The sequence below is a fragment of the Ambystoma mexicanum genome, chromosome 6p, assembly GCF_040938575.1.
Source record: "Ambystoma mexicanum isolate Mex_15411 chromosome 6p, UKY_AmexF1_1, whole genome shotgun sequence".
Taxonomy (NCBI): domain Eukaryota; kingdom Metazoa; phylum Chordata; class Amphibia; order Caudata; family Ambystomatidae; genus Ambystoma; species Ambystoma mexicanum.
In genome coordinates this window covers 1474442536-1474463980 of record NC_090935.1, presented here as the reverse complement: position 1 = coordinate 1474463980, position 21445 = coordinate 1474442536, and the positions used below count along the sequence as shown (strand labels likewise).

The window sequence follows — 21445 nt, the reverse complement described above, 5'->3', positions numbered from 1 at the left end:
TGGTGCTACGAAATGTAATGTTTTTATTGTGAAAAGACGACATGCCAAGATCTCTAAAAAATGTGAAAATAGCCTTGTTGACATTGCGCCTCGCTTTCTCTATTTGCGGACCAAATGAACTGGAACAGAGCCGCATCTGTCTCTGAGCAATGCGAGAAAAAATTACTTGGGGGTTTGGAAACATGTCCATGACTTTCTCAAGTGCCTCCTTCAACGCAAACTGCGGTGAAATTCCGGTAACATGGCCTAAACTGTTCCTTCCACAATGAACAATAATATGGCCGGAAGATGGCGTGTCACCAAAGTGGCACAAAGTGGAAGCAAGTCCACTTCATCCCGCACACTCCATACCACTGCACATCAACATAATCAAATCCAAGATGTTCAGCCACTCCACGGTGCTCTGCATACACCTGCAACAATGAATCCACAAGTCCCTCAAAATCCACACACTCTGCCTCCTGAAAGACACAGCTATAGCCATCTGCACTCTTCTCAGCAAACAGACCTTCTGCCATAGTCTCTCCTTGCATACCACACCCAGGAAACCTTATTGGCCAATCTCCTGGCCTCCCCAGTCCCATTTCTATGTCTGCCACTCTTCGTGGACTACTGCACTGTCCGTGGATAGATCATCCAATTCAAGTGGTTGGGGACAGAAATGTATCCAGGGTAGGAGATTTCCTCTTTAGTGGTGACTCTGAAAAGAGCCTTTTTTTAAAGGTGTTTGCAAACAAACACCTTTTATTTTGTTTGTTTTCTCTTCTTTTCCTCCTTACTGCCTTACATCAACCTCTGCAAAGCATCCCTTAGATTGCAAAACAAAATAGCATTTTCAAGTGCGGACAAAGAAATGCTATCTGCAGTGAAAAAGTGCACACTAAGCAAATCAATGTCTGATTGTGGAAAGGGAACATCCCAGCTCTATGCAAAAACGCCAACATGCCTCTGTTTACAAGACTTCTTCTGGCATTTTGCTGGGGACAGAGGACATTGGGGTTGTTCCACACTGCTCTAGGTGGTATTTGTGAGAAAACCACTTTTGCACTGGGAAAAAGCAGCATCAGTGCCTTCACCAAGTCCTTCAGTGCACTGAGCAAACTAGGAGCACTGATGTAACTGAAATGGCCTCCTCCTCAATGCACCACTACAACATCAGGAGTACGGAAAGTGGCATATCTCTGCAAAGTGCAAGTACTCCTTGCAAACTGCGGCCAGGCACACTATACCAAAAAGCCTGCACTCCTTGAAAACCAAGATTGGCAGAAATGCCTCTACCCTCTGCATATATCTCCAGATCACACACAAAGGAATCTCCCACCACCCATACACTAACTCTCTGCATCTCTCCAACACCCGCCATCTTCATGACACTACCAACACAGCAATCAAAAACAGTATTACCCTTGCTTTCTGCAAAGCACAACCTGAACACCTGATTGGCTAATCTTACAGTCCCATTTCCATGCCAGGCAAACAGAGAAGGCCTGAATGTGGCTAGCCCTGTCCACGGACTACTGCGCTGTCTGCGAACCCCGTAACACATGGGCAGCCCTTCTTCCCTTTCCACTTCACTCTTTGCAGCACTACCTCATTGGCTACTGTTAATCAGTCACACACCCATCTATCAATCACATCCAAGAACTCTACATCTAACTCTGTCAGCTCAGTTCAACACTTCAGATGTACTGTTCAACACTCAGAGTACAGAACTCTTCTTCTTCCAAAGCACCTGCATCAGAAACTACTGTAAAACTCACCAAGAATTCTGCTTCCAGATTCATCCACATCTGCATCCATCAACACAAACTACAGGTATGCATATATTTTGTAAACTACATTATTAATTATTTTACAAATGCATAGGAACAGGGTTCCTACCACTTACTCTGCATAACCTACTCAATAATTATACTCTCACATGTCCCATCTCCTGCCATCAAGTGGTAGTTACTTACAATGTTGTGTGATTTGAAAACGTTCTTTTCATGGCCACTTTCATAACAGTTTCAAAACACATATTTCAATTTTAGCAGCACCCTCTGTGATTTTTTGTAAAAAAAAAAAAACAACACTGGAAACATATCCACAGGGTGTTCAAGTGACAGATCCTATTTGAAACTTCAATATATTACAAGGCCATGCATGCTTGCCCATATCACCCATTCTAATGTGCAAACTCTTATTTTGTTCTTTCATTCTGTCACTTTTAAAACCACTTCTCCCAGTAACACACCTGCAGTAAAACTCCCAGAATGCACACAGAAAATGAAAATTGCATGCATGTTACCAAAGCACGCCATTTCCATGTATTGCAAAATTAACAAAATGGTGTGCGTACAACTACTCATTTCAGCACCATTCGAAGGAAAACAAATAAATGCATGTGTACATTTACAACAGTACTGTCGGTAATTTTTTTAAATAAATGAAAGTAACAGGAAAGTATTTCTCTAACATACTGCAATAGCACTCATGTAGCAAGCATCCATTTGTGGGAAAGTTAATAAAATGACACACAGTAACATTCTCCTTTCTAATCTGTACATCTTTCTTGTCTTCTCCATTTTTCTCAGCCTACTAGGACTTGCACTACTTCATTTCCAATACAAATAGTACAACAACTCTCACACTTTGAAAATTGCAGCCCGCCAGGGCACACTTATCACAGAACCACTGGCCCCAATACTAACGATGCCAGTGCTCCCAAGTCCCCATTCCATACAGAGCTATACAATTGCACACACATAGAGACTAACATTTTCCAACACCTGACTTTCCAAGCCAACATAGCCTGTAATATCTTAGTCACACTGGGAAGCTTGCTAGCAAACAAGTATTAGGAATCTGATGATAACCCGTCTGCACCAACAGCAGTGTTACAACCATACTCGTAATCAGGTGCAATGTTACTAACTCTTCTTCCCAACAAATCCTCCTGCAGTGTAAAATAATGTGTTCTTCTAGTGCAATTATTTTGCCATTACCACACATACCCACACATTTTCTTCTTTCACAATTGCAGTGAAGAAAAGCCTCCTGAAAGACATAACAACTCTACTAGACAATAAAACCTGGAAGAAAACTACACTTCACATCAAACAAAGTAAGTACAGTAATCTAGTAGCATTCTTTCTTTTACTCATACAGTGCAGTATAGCCATATAGTAGCCTACACAATGATATCCAATCCAACAGCATTTGCTTCACTCTTACTCATTGCACCTCAGTAGGTACACTCTTTGTATTCTCTTCTGAACACCAGTTTTGTAACACCCACTAGTATCGTGAAAACATTGTAATGTCCTTACTCTGTAGAAAACAACAAAAAAATTGGGCAGGTAAAACTAAAAGCATGCAAAATAGTAACCCACTCTAGCAGAGTTTATAGCAAATGTTCAAACAAAACAGCTAATACAGTCACTGAACAAAACTGAACAAGCTAGCAGTAGAAAAAGTATGACCCCTCTTCCAAAAAGTAAAAATAAAAATAAATGTATTAAGAAAAATAAAACTACCAATAGCGCTAGCACTACATCTACCAATTTTAACATAGCCACAGTTAAGTATTTCAAAAAATCAATTTTACAAAACCGTAGAGTACTTCAGAATATTATGAAAACAGCAGAGAAATCACACTCAACTCTTAAAAATTACTGCAGAAGACTAATCAGTGCATTGCTCCTATAAAGAAAATTGTTCATATTGATTTTAATAAGAATGAAACCACTAACATAATCGGTAAACTACAAAAAGTACTTTGAAACATGCGCAATGTCAACACAGATACCTTTTCAAACTTCTGTGCAGGTGAGTGGATTCACACAACCAACACAGAACGATATTTCAATGAAGAGGCATACAAACAAGAGCAGAAACACCCAATTGGCATACATAGCAGTGGCCGAGGGTATGAAATGGTAGAGAACACCATTATGGCAGAAAAAAACCCCATTGAAAAAATATCCCCAACAAACTTACAATCAACTCTCCGAACCACTGAACCAATATGTCCAGTCTAAAAATTGCACTGCACCTCAATAACTTTCGGAAGCAATCCTTCAAAGCTTTACGCCAATTCCTCAATCACTTTGTGAAAGTAAAAGAGAAAATTTGAATTAAAACTCTGCAAACCATGAACTCCTGTCCAGTGCGCAGTTACACTGGACTGCGAGGACATTCATTAACCTGCATTTCAGGACCTACTTGCAAAAGCACCTTCCAGCACATCAAAATGTTAGCGACACACCGTTCCACTATACGGAATCTTGTCCAGAGACTGCATTATGCAAAAAGTCCTGCTTTAGAACTGGAACATTTTAAAAACATTCTCCTACATGGCACGGCCAAATAACTCCTTGAAGAAATAGACCACATCCAAAGCAAATATTTTGGAATTGAAGATCACTTAGACAATCCAATAACTTTAGAGAAGAGTGGCGAAAACCTTACAAATGCCAACCTTCTAATAAACAAGTACAAAAAAGAAATAGCAACGTTTAAAAGCACATCTGCTGACATACCAAACCTATTATGTGTCTGTTGTCAAATAACTTTTTATATAAAGAGCACCAAAACTGTAGCTAAACCGTACAAAATAGAAGACAATGAGGAATCCCAATGGTTCCAATTAGCTCTCTATTTTATAGCAGAAAATATGAACTTACTAACCCCTCAATACTTTGCACATACTGCAATACAAAGCTTGACAATAACCAAATGCCTTTACGGGCTATCACTAATAACCTGGAAATATTCCCTCTTCCAAGAACTCTCCAACAGCTTAATTTGTATGAGAGAATTAACATCCAAACAATGCACCCTTTTCAAGCGATAATACGCCTTTAACTCAAAACAGCCACATTGCCTCTTTCTGAATTACTGAAAGGCATTCGTGGCAAAGTAGTTTATTTGCCATTAGATCTTAAAGAAAATGTAGACACTCTTGAACTCTTGGAGTGCAACGGCCAATAGAGCAATCGTTGATTACCAAAGTGAATGGTGTACCAACAAAAGAAAAAGAAATTGGCAACAACTACTAGACTTAAAGTTAGAGAAGCCCTACAATATCTTAAAGAGAGCAATGAGTACTACAAAGAAATTCAACAAAACCTAAGGGAAACCACTGAAATAATTCAGGATTCCTCAGCAACTGACCAATTTGAACTTGTAGATCCTATTACAGCATGCAATATTTTAGACCAGTATACAATTCACCCACTACACTCAGAGACATCATAGACGATGCACATATCAAATGCGGCAAGCCAAAGGATCTCCAATCAGCATATCGGAAAACAGTGCAGACACAAGAGCCTTTCCTCTACTCTTTGCTACTGGAAAAGGGGGAGGTATGATGAAAGATTGGCACAAATAACAGCATCAGAATACCGCTCTTTACAAATGTATTCTGAAGACGCCAGATTCAGACAAAACGTCCAATACATATTCCACCTCCTGTTTGAAAGTGAACTAGCAACTCTATGTTACAGAGTTGCACAAACACTGAAAACAGGTTCCAATTTCCTTTAACATGTCTGCTACCCAACTACTTCAAAAGATAAAAGACAAAGATGAAGTGTTGATGTCAAGTATCACAAATCTCTTGGAAAACATGCGTGGTACAAAAGAATACTGGTTCTGATGTCACGCTGATGTACGGTGTATGCTAGGAAACCTTGGCCCACCCACGTGGTTTGTCACTTTGAATTGTGCAGAAAATGCATGGGAGGACTTGCACAACAAACCAAAACAAAGAAGGGATAGACATAAAAACTCCAGGAGAACTCTGCTCTCTTGTTCCTGTAAATGTATCAAGATACTTTCACCACTGCTTTATTGCCATGCTACACTTCATCTGCAATAAAACAATTCCTCTCCTTGGGGAAGTGTAACACTTCTTTTGAAGAAAAGAATATCAATCCAGAGGAGCACCACTTATCCACATGCTTTTGTGGATAAAAGATGCTCCTAAATTTGGTCAGGACAGTGATGCCACTGTTTTGCAGTTCATTCACACATATGTAACATGTGACATCCCTTCAGCAAGCACACATAGTGAGTTACATACACACATTTTACTCTTCCAAAAACCTAAATGTGGCAAATATTGTCGATGCAGATATAAAAACAAAGGCAAATACTACACCAAATGCTGATTTGGTTTCCCTAGACCAGTTCCAGCAAAAGGACTAGTAAACAGCTTCATGTCTTCTGTTAGACACAGTGTGAAAAGCAAATCACTTAAAAACACATACTGCATTAAAAGAAACAAAGCTTCAAAGTACATCAACGATTACAATGCATTCATTGCCCTCTTGTGGAATGCAACACAGATATAGAGTACATTGCAGTCAATACTGCTGTTGCACGATATGTCAAGCCTACCTAACCAAAGCTGAGAAAACAGAACTAAAACACCACTGGGACGACAAATATATATATATTTTTAATCAATTTATTTTGGTTTCTTCAAACCTTTTAAATAAATGTCACATTACATCTAGTTATAAACTTCAAGTATGATTCAATCACGTTTATTACATAGACAACCAAGTATTTTCCAGTCCAACATCTATGGGACTATTTCATTGACAGTGCAAGTTTTTTTCCAAGAATCTCATTTATGGTTTTATCAAGCTAGTATCCATGCCAGCAACAATTTTTTCCCACCAATCCTCTGCTGACAATGAAGGCATCTTTCCGACACATTTTCCAAGGTGGAAGGTTCTCTCAGTTTGCAATGCTGGATAGGTAATTAGTAGCGGCCTTGATGTTTCACATACTTCCAAACTCTTGCAGAAACTACAACCCAAGCTGGCATATAGGTTCTTATTCCATAGAGACAGGATTTGTCCCGTTGGTAGCACGATTTTGTCTTTCCGCTACTTTGCCCACCCCACCTTCCAAATATAATAATTTGGTATGAGACATAGCCAGCAATGTTGCCTAATCTTTCAGTGTATCATTAAGGGTTTCATAAAGTTTTATGAATGGTGTTAGAGAGTTGCATAGTATGGGTAATATACTATTTTGTAGTTGGATTATAATTTCTGAATTGATAGTCGCACCATGGCTCCAATGGCCACTCTGTGGTATGGACATATTGTTTTGCGACAAGTGCCCCCATTGGTATGGTGGTCATACTGGCTTGCACCTCTTTTTCCATTAACATTGCTGAGACATCCATAGATACCAGGCTATTTGCTTTTCTTGCCTTCCTTGCACGGTCAGCAGCTAAGGCATACAAGGCAATACGTTCTTTGATTTCCGCTATATCTCGTGTTAGACGCACTTCTAGTGCAGAACATGGAGTTCCTGGTTGTTGTAGTGTATTTATATCAGTCATTAAACTGGGCTGAAAAAACTTGGATCTTCAAGTGCAAATGCATCTGTTGACACTGGGGAGTTCTGATCTTCAAGAACTCTCTCCAATGAGTTGTTTTCTGTTGAGGTTCCAACATCAACCCTGGAATCTGCACCTCCCAAACTTCTGAATCCAAATTCCTGTAGCTAATATGCATCCAAGAGATTCTCTGAGTCAGTCTTGTTTTTATAAGATTTGCGCCTCCTATCCCACGCCATACGTTCAGCAGCATCTGCCACACAGGGACTCGCACAGTCCAGCCCACCACCATTCATGACAGAGATCCACAACAGCACCACCGCAATCCGAAGCCCCCCCAGCAATGGCAGACTCCCCCAACGCGTGCGTGAACTCCTCCATAGAGAGAACGCCACTGGGGGCGGACGTAGAAGACACAGAAGGCAAATGTTTATTAGACCTAGTTTGTATGATTACAATATTTCTGTGCTGTGGACTAGATGTTCTATTTGTCTTTCACCATCCCTTCCTGGGTGGGGTCGTTGTTGTTATTGTTGTTTCCAAAACTTCAATATTTCTCAAAGATTGATCAAATGGTATTACGTTTGCTTGACATCATTTTCCCAATGCAGATTCTAAGACATTCGGCTAGCATACAGTCTTACTTGAACAGGTACTTAAGGTTACAGTGTTCGACACTGATATTAAAACCAGGTCTGCACCAATGATAGTGTCAATGCAAGTTCCTTTCTCAGAATGTAACGGGTATGAGGGATCAGTATTAGTTGCAGGCAACAAAGCTTCTTCGCTGCAAAGCAACTCATTTAATGGAAGGGGGGAGGGCACCAAGCAGTCTCTCACCTCCTCCGGACCCGCCTCCGGTCGCGCCAGCCATGAATCAACACTTAGTTGTTGCGTCTTTCGTCTAGTTACCAGGCCAATCTGTGACATTTCCGCAGGCTCAAGTATCAACTTCACAGTTTTCACAAGACTGCACTGTGCCTCGTTCGCCTCATTCGCTGATCTGTATTTCTTTGTGTCAATTTCAAAGTATGTTGCGTTCGGTATTTCTTTGCAATGTTGTTCCTGATTGAGCGGTTCAATGGGAAGGATTCCCCACAGTCAGCGCCCACCAAGAGGTCATGGGCTCTGTGCGGCTTCCAGCATTCTCGACTCCCGGAGATCAGCATAGACCACTTTCGCCCACTTTACGCTCTGCGTTCCGCTGCAGAATGGGCTTTTTAAAGTGCTTGCAAGTGTTGCCTGCTCCACAGCACACGCCTCCAGCAAGGAAAGAGCAAACAGACTGAAACAGAGTCTGGACCACCGCAGACCACTTTCTGCTCTGGGATGACATATCATCTGACAAAACACTGTCACATAAATTGTACAGCTTGGGCATAAAAATGCTCTCCCATAAAGAATGCGGATGCTACGAAGCTGCAGTCTGTTTAACAGGCACAGTCTTATATGGTAAATCTGAAAACATAGTCTGGCTAAGCCCTGGTCCTGCTGCATCCAGAAACAGAGTACTGAAATCGTACCAGGACATAGAAACAATAGCTAAAAACCATCCCAACCAGTAGGACATTTTGAAAAACAATGTATATTGGACACATACTACCCAAACAGAAGTAGTTATTTGGAAAACATGTGCCTATATCACATAGCCCAACATTTCTCATACAAGAATAATATTAAACCAGATGAAAAAAAAGGTAAATACATAGTGAAAACTTGTGAAGGCAGCATTGTTAAACTTACCAAACGCTGCCAAATGAATCATATAAAGCTATCATTTAAAACTCCCCAACATAGAGAACTTTACTACATGTCCCTACTCCAACTTTTTAAACCAAAAGAAGAAAATGTATTAGGCTCCCATGGCTCCTTTGAAGATGCTTTCAATGCAAATGAAAGCAGTATAACAAATATCAATTTTAAACAGTACAAAAACATATTGGAAAATGAATGCCAACAAGAGGAAGAAGTTCAAGCACAACTAAATGTAGACACTCCTGAGGGCAGTGAACTTTCTGTTACAGGTAACCAAGAAGCCCTTGGAGAGCCACTCATAGTAAATGAAGCAGAATTAGCCATGACTGAAGTAGAAAAACACCATGTGTCAATATGAGGAATCAGAAGAAAACTTTGTTCTGCTGAAATCACAAATCGGTGATCAGCAATGTAGCATTTTCCTAGAAGTAACTAAATAAATTGAACATGGTTTACAGCATGAAAGTAAAACTTGTAGCTGTCAAAATTATAAACCTGCACTCTTCTATGTAAGTGGTGAAGCTGGTTCAGGCAAAACATTCTTAATAAAAATCATCAGCAAATTTCTCCAAAAATTCAGCTGTTGTAATAACCCCCACGGGTTTAGCTGCCTACAACAGAGGTATTACTTTACACCGACGGCTGCTCCTTCCAGTAGAACACCAAAACAAATTAGAATACTACAAACTATCAACAGAAGCTGCTACTGAAGTACATAGAATTCCGAAGCAAATGGAAATGCTTCTAATAGATGAGGTAAGCATGGTTTCCAACCTAATGTTGGCTTTAATTCCCCTCAGACTGCAAGAAGCACTTAAAACCGACTACGAAGAACTCTTTGGAGGAAAACATGTTATTGTTTTTGGAGCTCTTCTACAATGAACACCTGTGAAATGTGAACCTATTTTTAAAACCTTAGGACACAAACAGTGCCGTAACACACTAGACTAGGCAGCATAGGAAATGTAAATCTCTGGCAACATTTCTAATACAGAGAACTAACTCAAAACATGCGTCAGTCTGCAGAACTCACATATGCTAACATTTTAAAAAGCATTCAGATTGGTTTTCTTTCTAAGGATGCACAATCTATCCTAAATAGTAAACTCATCCATCAGCTATATGGCCATAACACATCGGCTCCTGATGTCATGGAACAATTAGCACACAACACTAGGAAATGTATTGTCTTAATGCCAACCCTAGCGAGTTGTATGCAATTCATTAAGACAATGTTAAAAATGAAATGCGACCAATAGTGCATATTAACTCCACTTGTGCACGGCATGACACTCCCTATGTGTCAACAAGCAACAGCATGACTGAATAGCTTAGAAAACTGTATCTCCAAAACAGCTGGTTTCGAGAAAATGTTAAATTGAAGAGTAATTCTGAAATGTAACCTTGACGTGGAGCAAGGTTTAGTTAATGGATCACTTGGAACAGTTGTTGGCTTCCCGCTGTATCCATGTGACAACAAGATTCAGTTTGGCAACATCCACTTTGACAAACTTTCAGAAGTTAAATGAATAGGATGCTAAACAGAACGATTCCTTCTTTTCAAAGACATGTATGTACGCAGAGAACAATTCTCTCTGTCTCTTGCACATGCAGTCACTATTCACAAATCGTAAGGTCTAACCTAAATTAGGCATTGATTGACATTGGCAGCACAGTCTTTAAAGAAGGTATAAGTTACGTAGCACTGTCAAGTCTACGTACACTCAAAGGACTATTTATATTCAATTTTGATACAAACAAAGTCAAGGTTGACATTCCTTGCATTGTAGAGTACAATAGACTATGTGCACTCTACACACCCGATCTCAATATGTACCCTGATCCGCAAAAAGGAAAACTTTTTCAACAAGTGGAGTTCCAGCAAATGACACAGACCTGTCTGGCCCATTTAAATGTTCCAACACAACTGGTGTAAATTGCTATGCAAATGTAGCAATCAATGTTTTGTTCCAATTGCCACCAATTATCCAAAACATTTACTTGAACGGCGCAGACCAATTGTGTCTTCAAATGCTCCTCCTTCATAGAAATGCAACAAACAATCCTGACAACACTTACAGTGTCTCGGGAATAAGGCAAGAATTGGACTACTGTGCAGGAATGGTAAGATTCACCATAAACACACAGGAAGACCCACAATAATTTCTAATGTGCTTGCTACAAGTGCTAGAAAGCAAAAATATACCTATAAATGAATGGAAACCTACATGCACTCTCTGCAACCACGTTGCGCAAAAGCAAGTCCCTAATGATCGATTTGTGTATGTATCTATACCTAATTGTGAACCCATTCCATTTCAGCAGATGGTTAATAATGAAAATCAAGGCATATTATGTACTGTTTGCAATGCAGACAATCGTTCCACCTTACACATAAACTCACCTAGCCAGTATGTAATAGTAATGCTTTTAAGATAGAACGCAGATGGTACCAAAAACAACTGCAAGCTTACTAGCTTCACATATGGGCAAGTATCGCTTGGCAAGAAAACCTTCACAACAGTAGGCATACTCTACCACACGGGTGACACAACCAGTGCAGGTCACTATACTGCATTCATTAAAAAAAATGTGGTTGATTTCAATTTCATTCCATTACTCTAAAACAGAGATTAGCAGCAAATCAAACGAATGCCTACTTAATATTCCTTAAACCTTTTTTTACTAACTGACCTGTAAAACGAGCATAAGTTAATGCATGATAGACACCAACAGTTATGCAAGTGCTAAAGAAAAAAACCCTTCTGAACTGTAAAAGAATAAAAACTTAGCATACACCAACTGGTATCCGAGTACATCCATAGCGATACAATGCTGGTTGAGAAATGAAAAAAGTTTCAATATGGCAAAAAATGTGCATGTTGTACATTTTTGTTAATGCTATACAGTTTTGTAACCAATGATTATGCACACAGAAACAATAGCTGTGCAAAACACGCACTAACATTGTTTCACTCATAGTCCTTAAAATCTACTCACTATGAGGGTCTACAAACTGTAGTCACTATCCTGTCAAACTATCAACTGTTAAAATACGCCACCTGCTCTATAACTGCGCCCATATAACTGCAATGTTACTTTCCAATAGTGACATTGTTGGAATCCACCATCAGGAATGGAAGTGCTTCAAACCATACCCTACATAACTATGAAAGTAGCATCAGTTAGAAGACACCAACTGGGATCGAACTGCACCCATAATACTACAATATTAGTTTCCAATATTAGGAAAGATAAAATCCACCAGAAAGAATAAAAGTGCTTAAAAACATACCCTTCAAGACTCTTAAACTATCAACAGTCAGAATACGCCAAATGGTATCTGACTACAACCACAGTACTGTAATATTACTTCCAATAGTGAAACAGCTAAAATCCACCATCAGGAATTAAAGTGTTTCCAAACAAGCCCTTAAAAACTGTAAAACTATCAACAGTTAGAATACGCCAACTGCTATCTAACTGCGCCCACAGAACTACAATATTAGTTGCAAATAGTAAAGTACTTACAATGCACCAACGGGAATCAAGCTGCTTCGGAGGATCTTCTTAAAAATTGCAAAACGATAAACAGTTAGAATACGCCAACTAGTATCTAACTGCAACCATACCACCAACACTTTCGAAAACCAAAACACATACACCTCCTACCGCAACAGTGCTTGTAACAGCAAATGCACATATTTGCGCATCTTAAACATTCCTTTAAGTACTGCACACTTCAAGCAAACATAGTGTGACACGTAACTTCAAATAAATGTACTAGTGTTTTTTTAATCCTACATGGATTTTTTCCCACAGACCCAAAGATTATGCAACCAAACACAGCAACTGTGCAAAATGCACACTAATGTTGTTTGAAGCATAGTACTTGCAATGTACTAATTATGAGGGTCTACAAAATAAATGAATATGTGAGATTGTGTGAAATGTGACATTGTGAAGTACCTTACTTAAAATATGATGCTGTTTTTTTCACAGCGAAAGAAGCAAGAATTTCTCCTGCATTGCCTGCACGCAATCTGTGCCCGCAATGGTACATCAATGAAAAGTACAATTTCCACTTCAATAGTATTGTGTCACTGTGTTCGAAAGGTATACACTGCCTAAGCAGTATGTGTAATGATTACACACAGATTATTGTAATATTTCTTTCCATAGGCCAAACTCCATTTCTGTACACAGATTATTGCAATGCTTGTGGCCAGTGACCAGATTCTTCAGTGCATGGCCGTATTATGCTGTGGTGGTTGTGTCCAGTCCCTAGACTCTTGGGTGCCTGGTCTACGGCTTACGGCCTCCAGCCAAGCACTCAAAAGTCTGGGGACTGGCCACAACCACCACAGCATAATACGGTCATTCACCCAAGAATCTAGCCACACAACTATTTGCCCTTATCTTCCCAATTTGAACACCATCTGCAGATATCAAAGTACATCATACAGACTCCATTCCCCTATGCTAAGAAGCCCTCTTGTATTCACCGAATAAGCCCAAACATGTTTCTCCAACTGCCCACCAAACACTACCTGCTGCAATAGTTATGGATACATTCTTGGTGGTATGGCCGTATGACACTGAAGTAGTTGTGCCAGTGCCTAGATTCTTGGGTGCATGGCCTATTTGTAACCTATGCAAACATCCTCATATAATCTACATTCCACTTCCCTAATTAAGCCTGTCTGCATTCACCAGACAAGCTGCCCGCCCGAGGCTCTATTCGCGGACAACATTAGTGTCTGCGGACAGCCGTGCCCCACACATTCTTCTTCCACCTAAACAAACACATCTTAGAAACCATCTTTCACTCCCCCACCCTTCCCAGCCCCTCTACCCAATACCAAATGCCCCAAAACATGTTTCCCAGCCCTGTTCCCCACCACGCTATCCGCGGATATAACACTGCGGGCATTTCGGAGAAATATGACAAACATCACGCTTTTCACCAGCCAATCAGCAGGTGCATTGGGTGTCCATGGACATCACGCAGACCTCCGGGCAATAAGAGTCTTGTCCGCTGAGCAAACATGGAAAAGAGTGAAGCGGAGGGGAGTAAGATGTCACACATTTTTTGGGACCTACATTTTGCCTGTTTTAAGAAAACTGCTAGACGGATTTAGACCAAATTTACAAAAGCACACTTTCGGGACTAAGCCGCCGCTCTTGCCACAAATTTGCTGAAAATCCGTCCAGCGGTTTGGGCTGCAGGCGCGACAGAATTTTTTCTCCATTCAGTATATAGGGAAAATAGGAAATTGTGGCCCCCCCCCCTATAACTTTGCCCCCCTAGACCAAACCTCACCAAACTTTTGCAAAACATTGAGAGTGGGCCATTTTTGGTGAGTTGGAAAACTTTGGTGAGTATTCCTCCACGGGTGGGGGGGGGGGGGCGAAGTTACAAGTCGCCCAAAAAGTACTCTTCCTATGGGTTTAGCAACTTAACCATAACTACACAGCCGCTACCGCGGGCTGTGTAATATGTAATAATAAAAGTGTGTCTGGTAAGGATGCAGGCATCCTTCATTCAGTGAGGAAGGTGATGAGGAAGAGTGATGGCGTGTCAGAATCTGTTTCAAATCCTGCAAAGCAGTTGTCCCCTAAACAATCGGCTGTCTGAACAAGGGTATCCAAAACTATTAAAAAACACAAAGGGCCTCATTACGACCCTGGCGGTAAGGGGTTAGCGCCAGCGTTAGCTGCGCCGACCCCTTACCGCCAATCACGAGTTCCCTTTCCGCCATGGCGGATTTTACACCTGCTTCTAGCGGGTGTAAAAAACCATGGCGGTAAGGGAACTTGATGTTAATTACGCCACCGTAATTTACGGTGGCGTAATTAACGCCTTCCCCACTCCCATTATGCCCTATGGGGCAAAAATGGGAATGGGGAAGGGTAAATGGGGATTGGGGACTTACCGCCCCGCCGACCTCGGAATGGGGCGGTAAGTCCGCCAAACACCATGGCGTAAACGTAGTTTACGCCATGGTGGTAATGTCACGGCCCAGGCGGTAACTTACCGCCTGGGTCGTAATGAGGCCCAAACAGTGTTATCATAGAACAACCAATTTTAGAATAAATAAGTGGTTGAAAATAAGAAATCACAGACAGTTGGCGCAGGAATGATGGCTGGATTTCTAAATTATAGAACAGGTATTAAGTGTCCCTGTTACTGTGCTAGATATTATCCCTGCCAGCAACCGGAAGTCAGACTGGCACATTTTCTCTATGTGAGTGAATGAGTGTGCGGCTTGTGAGCGAACTTCTATTTCTCAACCAATAAAATATGGTAGCGTCTATTCACACATCCTTTGTCCTGGGCACTTCGATAAAATAAACTGATCTATGCATTAGCCACCTGGCAAACTCCATGGGAAAAAAGGTATTTGAGATTATGCCTAATGAATGTGTTCAGATAGCTCGACAAGGACAGCAGATGCTGTTGCTTGAGAATAGGTTGCAAGTGATTCCAGGCACCTCAGTGATGAAAGAAAGTATGCATAACTTGTAAACCTTCACATTACATTTCAAAAAGTATAGAATCCTGGCAGCTTTCAATAAATCAACGTACCTGATGAAAGTGACGGACGTCGCGTTACGAATACTGCAAATTCGACAGAATTGGGAAACAAAAAGATAATAGTTAGTACATGAAAACGTCAGGAAGAGAGAAACAGAAGTCACTTGCAAGAAAAGACATTTTTTACCACATTATCTGACAGCTTGTACACAAGTCAAACTTTTAAATAAGCAGTTGTGTCAGTTCCTCTTTACACCGTACTGAGTGTTGAAATTGGAAATCCTCGATTTCATGCTTTATAAAGTTTCTATGCAACCATAGACCATAAACTGAACGTGACTTCAGTTATTCTGGCAAAGGTCTACATTGGTGGCAATCCCTTGGTTGAGCATTGCAGAGACTGTTACAGATATTAGGAATATGGCTGGGGCATAAAAATGTGTTCACCCTGAAGAAGTGAATACAGTGAAGAGTGAAACATTCCCGAAGAGGACAGAAAATCATCATCATATCACTTTATTTCCAACAGATCATAAAAGTCACGCACAGAATTCAACAATTAAAGGTTCCAGTGCTAAATAACATAAATAATGTTTACAGAAAGGTGGTACTCAAAATACACTGATTGAGTCTTCTCCCCTCCGTGCGGGAGTGGACTCTGACAGCCAAAGACATATACCTCATGGAAAAAAATCTCGGCACCAATTCATGGAAGCAGCACCTTAGTGGAGTCAGAATGGCTGCAGTTCCATAATAATATCGGAACCAAAGAAAAAGGGACAGGCGAAGGACAGGGGGAAATAGACTAGGCCTCGGATGGTACGAATCCCAAAGATAAGGGCCACTGACCGAAGGGAGTATGGACTGTGTGTTTTTACCTCTCACGGTTGGGGCCTCGCCTAACGGTGTGCTACAGGATCCCAGTTGTGTGCTACTTAAGACTTTACATATGTTGGGGATGGGAGAGGGAGGAGGGGGGGGGGGGTAGGGGTTAATAAAACCTTACAATTGGTAGTCATTAGAATTTATGAGGGGTAAACCTCCCGGTATTGTCTTGTTTCCTTGTTATATGACCTAAACACATGCTAATAAAAACAAATTTACATAAGACAATACACTGACAAAATTCATAAAGGATAATATTGAGGTAATTAAACATCCAATGCTGGGAGGGCCTTCTTTTTGCGAGTTACAAAGTTGGATCTCTTTCTCCAAGCCTGATACACATAGCACCCCCTACAGTGGGCTGCTACTTCATTCACCCCCGCCAGAAATAAATGTAGAGCCTCATTTACAGTTCTTGTGCATGATTATTTACGAAGCAATATCAGATGTTTTGTTCTGATATAGGAATACTACAGACAGAAAAAAATAAAGTGCACTGTGCTTTCAATTATATTGGGCCAGAATGGGCAATCTACAAGGTTTTTTCAAACTGGCAAGAGACAAAATGCCAATGCGCAACTTCACATAAAGGGCTCTCGTCGTTTTCGGCTGCATCCTGTCCAAATACTGTTCAAAGCCAACACATATGGCTCCAAACTGGCTGAGTTGTTATTTTCGCACAGGTTTCACTCTCCCATCTTCTTGCACACCCCTTTTTCAATTGTGTCTCGACATTTCTTGGAATTAATTCAGGATCATGTCAGAAACTTTCCCACCCCATCATATTCAGTTGCTTTCTTATAGCGGTCAACCAGGGTAAATCTGAACCTTCAGGCTGGGATAAAATATCTATTACCATCTTGCTCAGGTTGAAATTAGACTGAAGGCGGACCCAGAGAAAAACTGGTCTTGCACCACAAATGAAACCAATGCTCTGCTGTTCAAGATCCCAGAATACCAGGATATTAGGAGCATTAGCAGGCAGGCCCAGAATTGATTAAGAATTTTTGTGCCACTACCCGGAGCATACCTGTATTACACATACCGCACAACCCAGCCCCATACAGGGCTGATTGTCTGGCTTGGCTCTTATAAATATGTAGTATAACACCCACTGGACCACCCCATGGTCCTGGGTGAATCTGGCCACAGCCCCACAATGCCTGGTCAATTTAAGTGCTGCCTGGTTTACCTGGTCAGTCCATTGGCAACTGGCCTACAATCTAACCCCCAAGAAATTGTGTAGTGTGACCTGCTCAATCAAACCGTCCCTCAGTCTGGTTATAAGACAGGGGGTTTTCTTTGTCCTACTTCTGCTGAACAACATTGACTGTGTTTTGTGCACATTAATTATAAGCCCATTCCTATCACAGACATTTTCAAAAATAGCCAATTGTCTATGAAGACCCTTTGGGGTGAGGGAGAGCAGGACGGCATTGTCAGCGAACAAGGGAAATGGAATTCTCTCGCTCGCCATTGATGGTGCGTCAGTGGGTTCGGCCAGGAGCAAATCGATAACCCCATTAATGAACAAGAAAAATAGACTTGGTGCAAGGACACAGCCTTGCCTAATTCCAGCTTAAATTTTTACTTTAACTGTCGTTTGACCATCCAATGAATGCCTGATTACTGCCCCATTGTTGGAATAAAGGGACTGAATTGCTTTCAGAATACCCAATGGCATGCCCAAGTTTGTCAAGGTCTGCCACAATCTTGCTCTGTCGACACTGTCAAAAGCAGTTTTAAGGTCGATAAAAACTGCATAGATGTTCATGTTCCTCAGTGTTATGTGTTTTTCCAGAATCAGATGAAGCCTCATGCTTGATCTATGGTGCCGATATTATGCTGGAACCCGGCCTGGAGGTGGTTCAACACCCCCACCTCCAGACTCCAGATATCAAAGTGCCCCAGCACCGCCATTGCAACACCTTGCCTCCTGCATCAATAAGGGAGATGGGTCTGTAGTTGGCAGGAGACCCCCTATCTCCCTTCTTGAATATGGGGACAAGTATTGCTTGACTCCATGAGTATGGGACCCTGTTGGCTGCTAACAAAACATTGAATAACCTGAATATATTGGGAGTCCAATTTGCCACTTCCTGCCTATACCAGTCAATAGGGACAATATTAGAGGAAGTGGAAGACAGTGGCAAATTAAATTCATAATTGTTGGGGGACATTAATTGGCCCATCAAGGGGATTACAGATTGCATCACAGGTGGGGCATAAGAAACAACCTCATGATTTAATGAAGGGGGACTATGCTACAGGCAACGATCTGCCAATTGATGCCCCCCAACAATTATGAATTTAATTTGCCACTGTCTTCCACTTCCTCTAAAACCAGAGATCCCCCTCCCATTATAGCCATTGCCCCCCAGGGCTACTAACGATGGTCCCAATTCCAGGGCACTCAATCTAACACCAATGGCAGGTTTGGGCACAGCAGGTGGTCCTCTTATCAGGTCCCTTCTTGAATTGGCTGGGGTGCACAACACAATAGGGGCTCTTCTCATGCTCAATGCCACACAACTACCCGTTATATTCGGAATATAGACCAGGACTAATTAGTCATCACTGGTGAGGCAAATGTGAGGGGGGGTTCAAACGAACCACTATCTCCAAATTACTAGGAGGCATAGTCCTCTATTCCATGGCCAACAGCGCACCACCAATAAATGTGAGGTCCCTCCCCCTACTCCACCCCTACTTGGCCGACTGCTCACTTTGTGTGTGTCCAAATGCATTTGATCAATTCAATTCTGCAAGAGTGCACCCACAAGAGACGGGCTGCTGCTTGCTGCTTAGTCGGGCGGACATAATACCTCCTGGGGGAATGACTGACGCTCCAATAGAATTCGCCCCAACTTCAGGGCTTACAAATACGTGTAAAAACAGATTCAAAGCCAAAGCCTGGGGTAAATAAATAAATACCTTCCATTTTGACCGGGGCTATAAAAAAACCAGGACAAATCAAAGGAAGGCGGAAATCCATCACCAAAGACGTGCTCACCCCCCATCCCCGCAGGTGCGATCACCCAAGCAGGAGCAGCAACACTGAAGCAGGACAACCTCGAGCGTCAAACCCGCGCCCTTGACTCCTGCGGGTTTCACCCTGGCGGGACTCCCAGCACAACTTGAAGGTCCGGTAAGCAGGAGGATGGGGCCAACATATATGCAGCAACAGTGCAGGAGGACAACCTTGAGCACCAAACCCGCACCCTTGACTTGCGCGGGCTTCACCCTTGCAGGAGTTTGTGCACAACTTGAAGGTCTGGTAAGCGGGAGGGCGGGGCCAAAACCTGGAGCAGCAACACTGCAAGAGGACTACCTCGAGCACCAAACCCGTTGCAGTCCCAGCACAACTTGAAGGTCCGGAAAGCTCTAATTGTCTTTTGCATTTGTATTTTGCTCCCGCCCTGCATCATGGGGTTAGGCACCATGTATCTGCCGCCTAATTGACTTTTGCATTTGTATGCTGCTGCTGCCCTGCAACATGGGGTTAGGCATCATGTATCTGTGCATATGAACTCTTTTCTGCACTTGGCGTGTGATGTATTACTTCTGTCCGTTCCTCGTTGATGTAATCACTTCTTGTGCTTCCTCTCTGTAACCCGAAGCACTGTAACCAATCTCTGAAGTATAAGCGCCTAGATACCTCTGGGATTTGTGCGCTATATAAATAACAAATAAATAAAACATTAAAAAAATAAGCAGGCAGATGGGGCAAAAATCCAGAGCAGCAAAACTGCAGGACAACCTTCACTGCCAAACCCGCGGCCTTGACTGCCACAGTCTTCACCCTCGCTGGGGGTCCAAGTAGAACTTGAAGGTCTGGGAAAGCAGGGGGCGGCCCACAATCAAGAGCAGCAACACTGCAGGAGCACAAACCTCGAGCGCCAATCCCGCGCCCTTCACTCCCGCGGGTTTCACCCTTGCGGGAGTCCCAGCACAACTTGAAGGTCCAGCAAACAGTGGCCTGGGCCAACACCTAGATCAGCAACGCTGCAGGAGGACAACTTTGACCACCAAACCCACGCCGTTGACTCCCGCAGGCTTGTCTGGTCAGAAGTTGGGCTATGGATGCTGGGCTAATCCTGTAAAGTGCTTCAGAATGCTGGTACTGAGTGACATCATTTGAAATATCCACATCAACCATAATCACGTGATTATGCGCCATCATCCCTCTTCCTGAACAGTCACACCACCAGGTAGTATTTAAGCAATAATTCCCTTCGCTGATGGTAACAACCCCCACAATGGGGTTAAAGGTCCCAAGTGATGCAATGACTTCAATGAGGTCTCCAGTTCCATTACGGTCTGGTAAAACCCACAGGCAAGGGCCTTACATATGTTAATAACACAGAAGAACAAGTAAAGTGCTAAAAGGGATAATTTTCAACTTGAGAAATATCAAGCGAGATGGCGCATTATTTCCAAAGTAAAAATAAAGAAAGTCGGGAAAAAGAAAGCTGGCCACAATGGAAAAGGGAACTACACAGAGACCCTTCTCCATTTCTATTAGCAGCCTTTGAGAGGAGAATGGCGAGGGAGAAGAGCATTCATGTGACCGTAGAGTAGTAAGTGGTCATCATGGGCATATGTGGTGGGAAGGCCTATGGTGCAGAAGTTGAGGACGAACAAGGACGAGGCAGGGGTATGGCGCTGTACCAAGCTGTTGGGAGAGCTCGAAATACAGGGAGTGACTAATGGATTATACTTGTGTTGTGGCCTGGCAATGAAAGACTGCACTAAGTAGTGTAGTATGGCACTTTTGATTTTTTTTAAACTATATACAGATAAGGGCAGTTATATTCTCACTGCCATGTATAGCCAAGTATATTGAGGCGGCTTGGGGCTCGGTCAGTTCGTAGGGAATTTCTCCAGAGCAGGAAGAGCAGCTTGCATACAACTGCTCACCT

General features: G+C 42.1%; 1 protein-coding gene across 1 annotated transcript in view; it reads right to left on the bottom strand.

The window, feature by feature from the left end:
• The window catches only part of LOC138510558 (serine/threonine-protein kinase MRCK beta-like), a 2015755-nt gene that overhangs the window by 782191 nt on the left and 1212119 nt on the right, over nt 1–21445 (bottom strand). The window contains exon 17 of the mRNA XM_069626316.1: nt 15690–15722. Coding sequence (XP_069482417.1) covers nt 15690–15722 — 33 coding nt within the window. The remainder of the gene's footprint in view (nt 1–15689; nt 15723–21445) is intronic.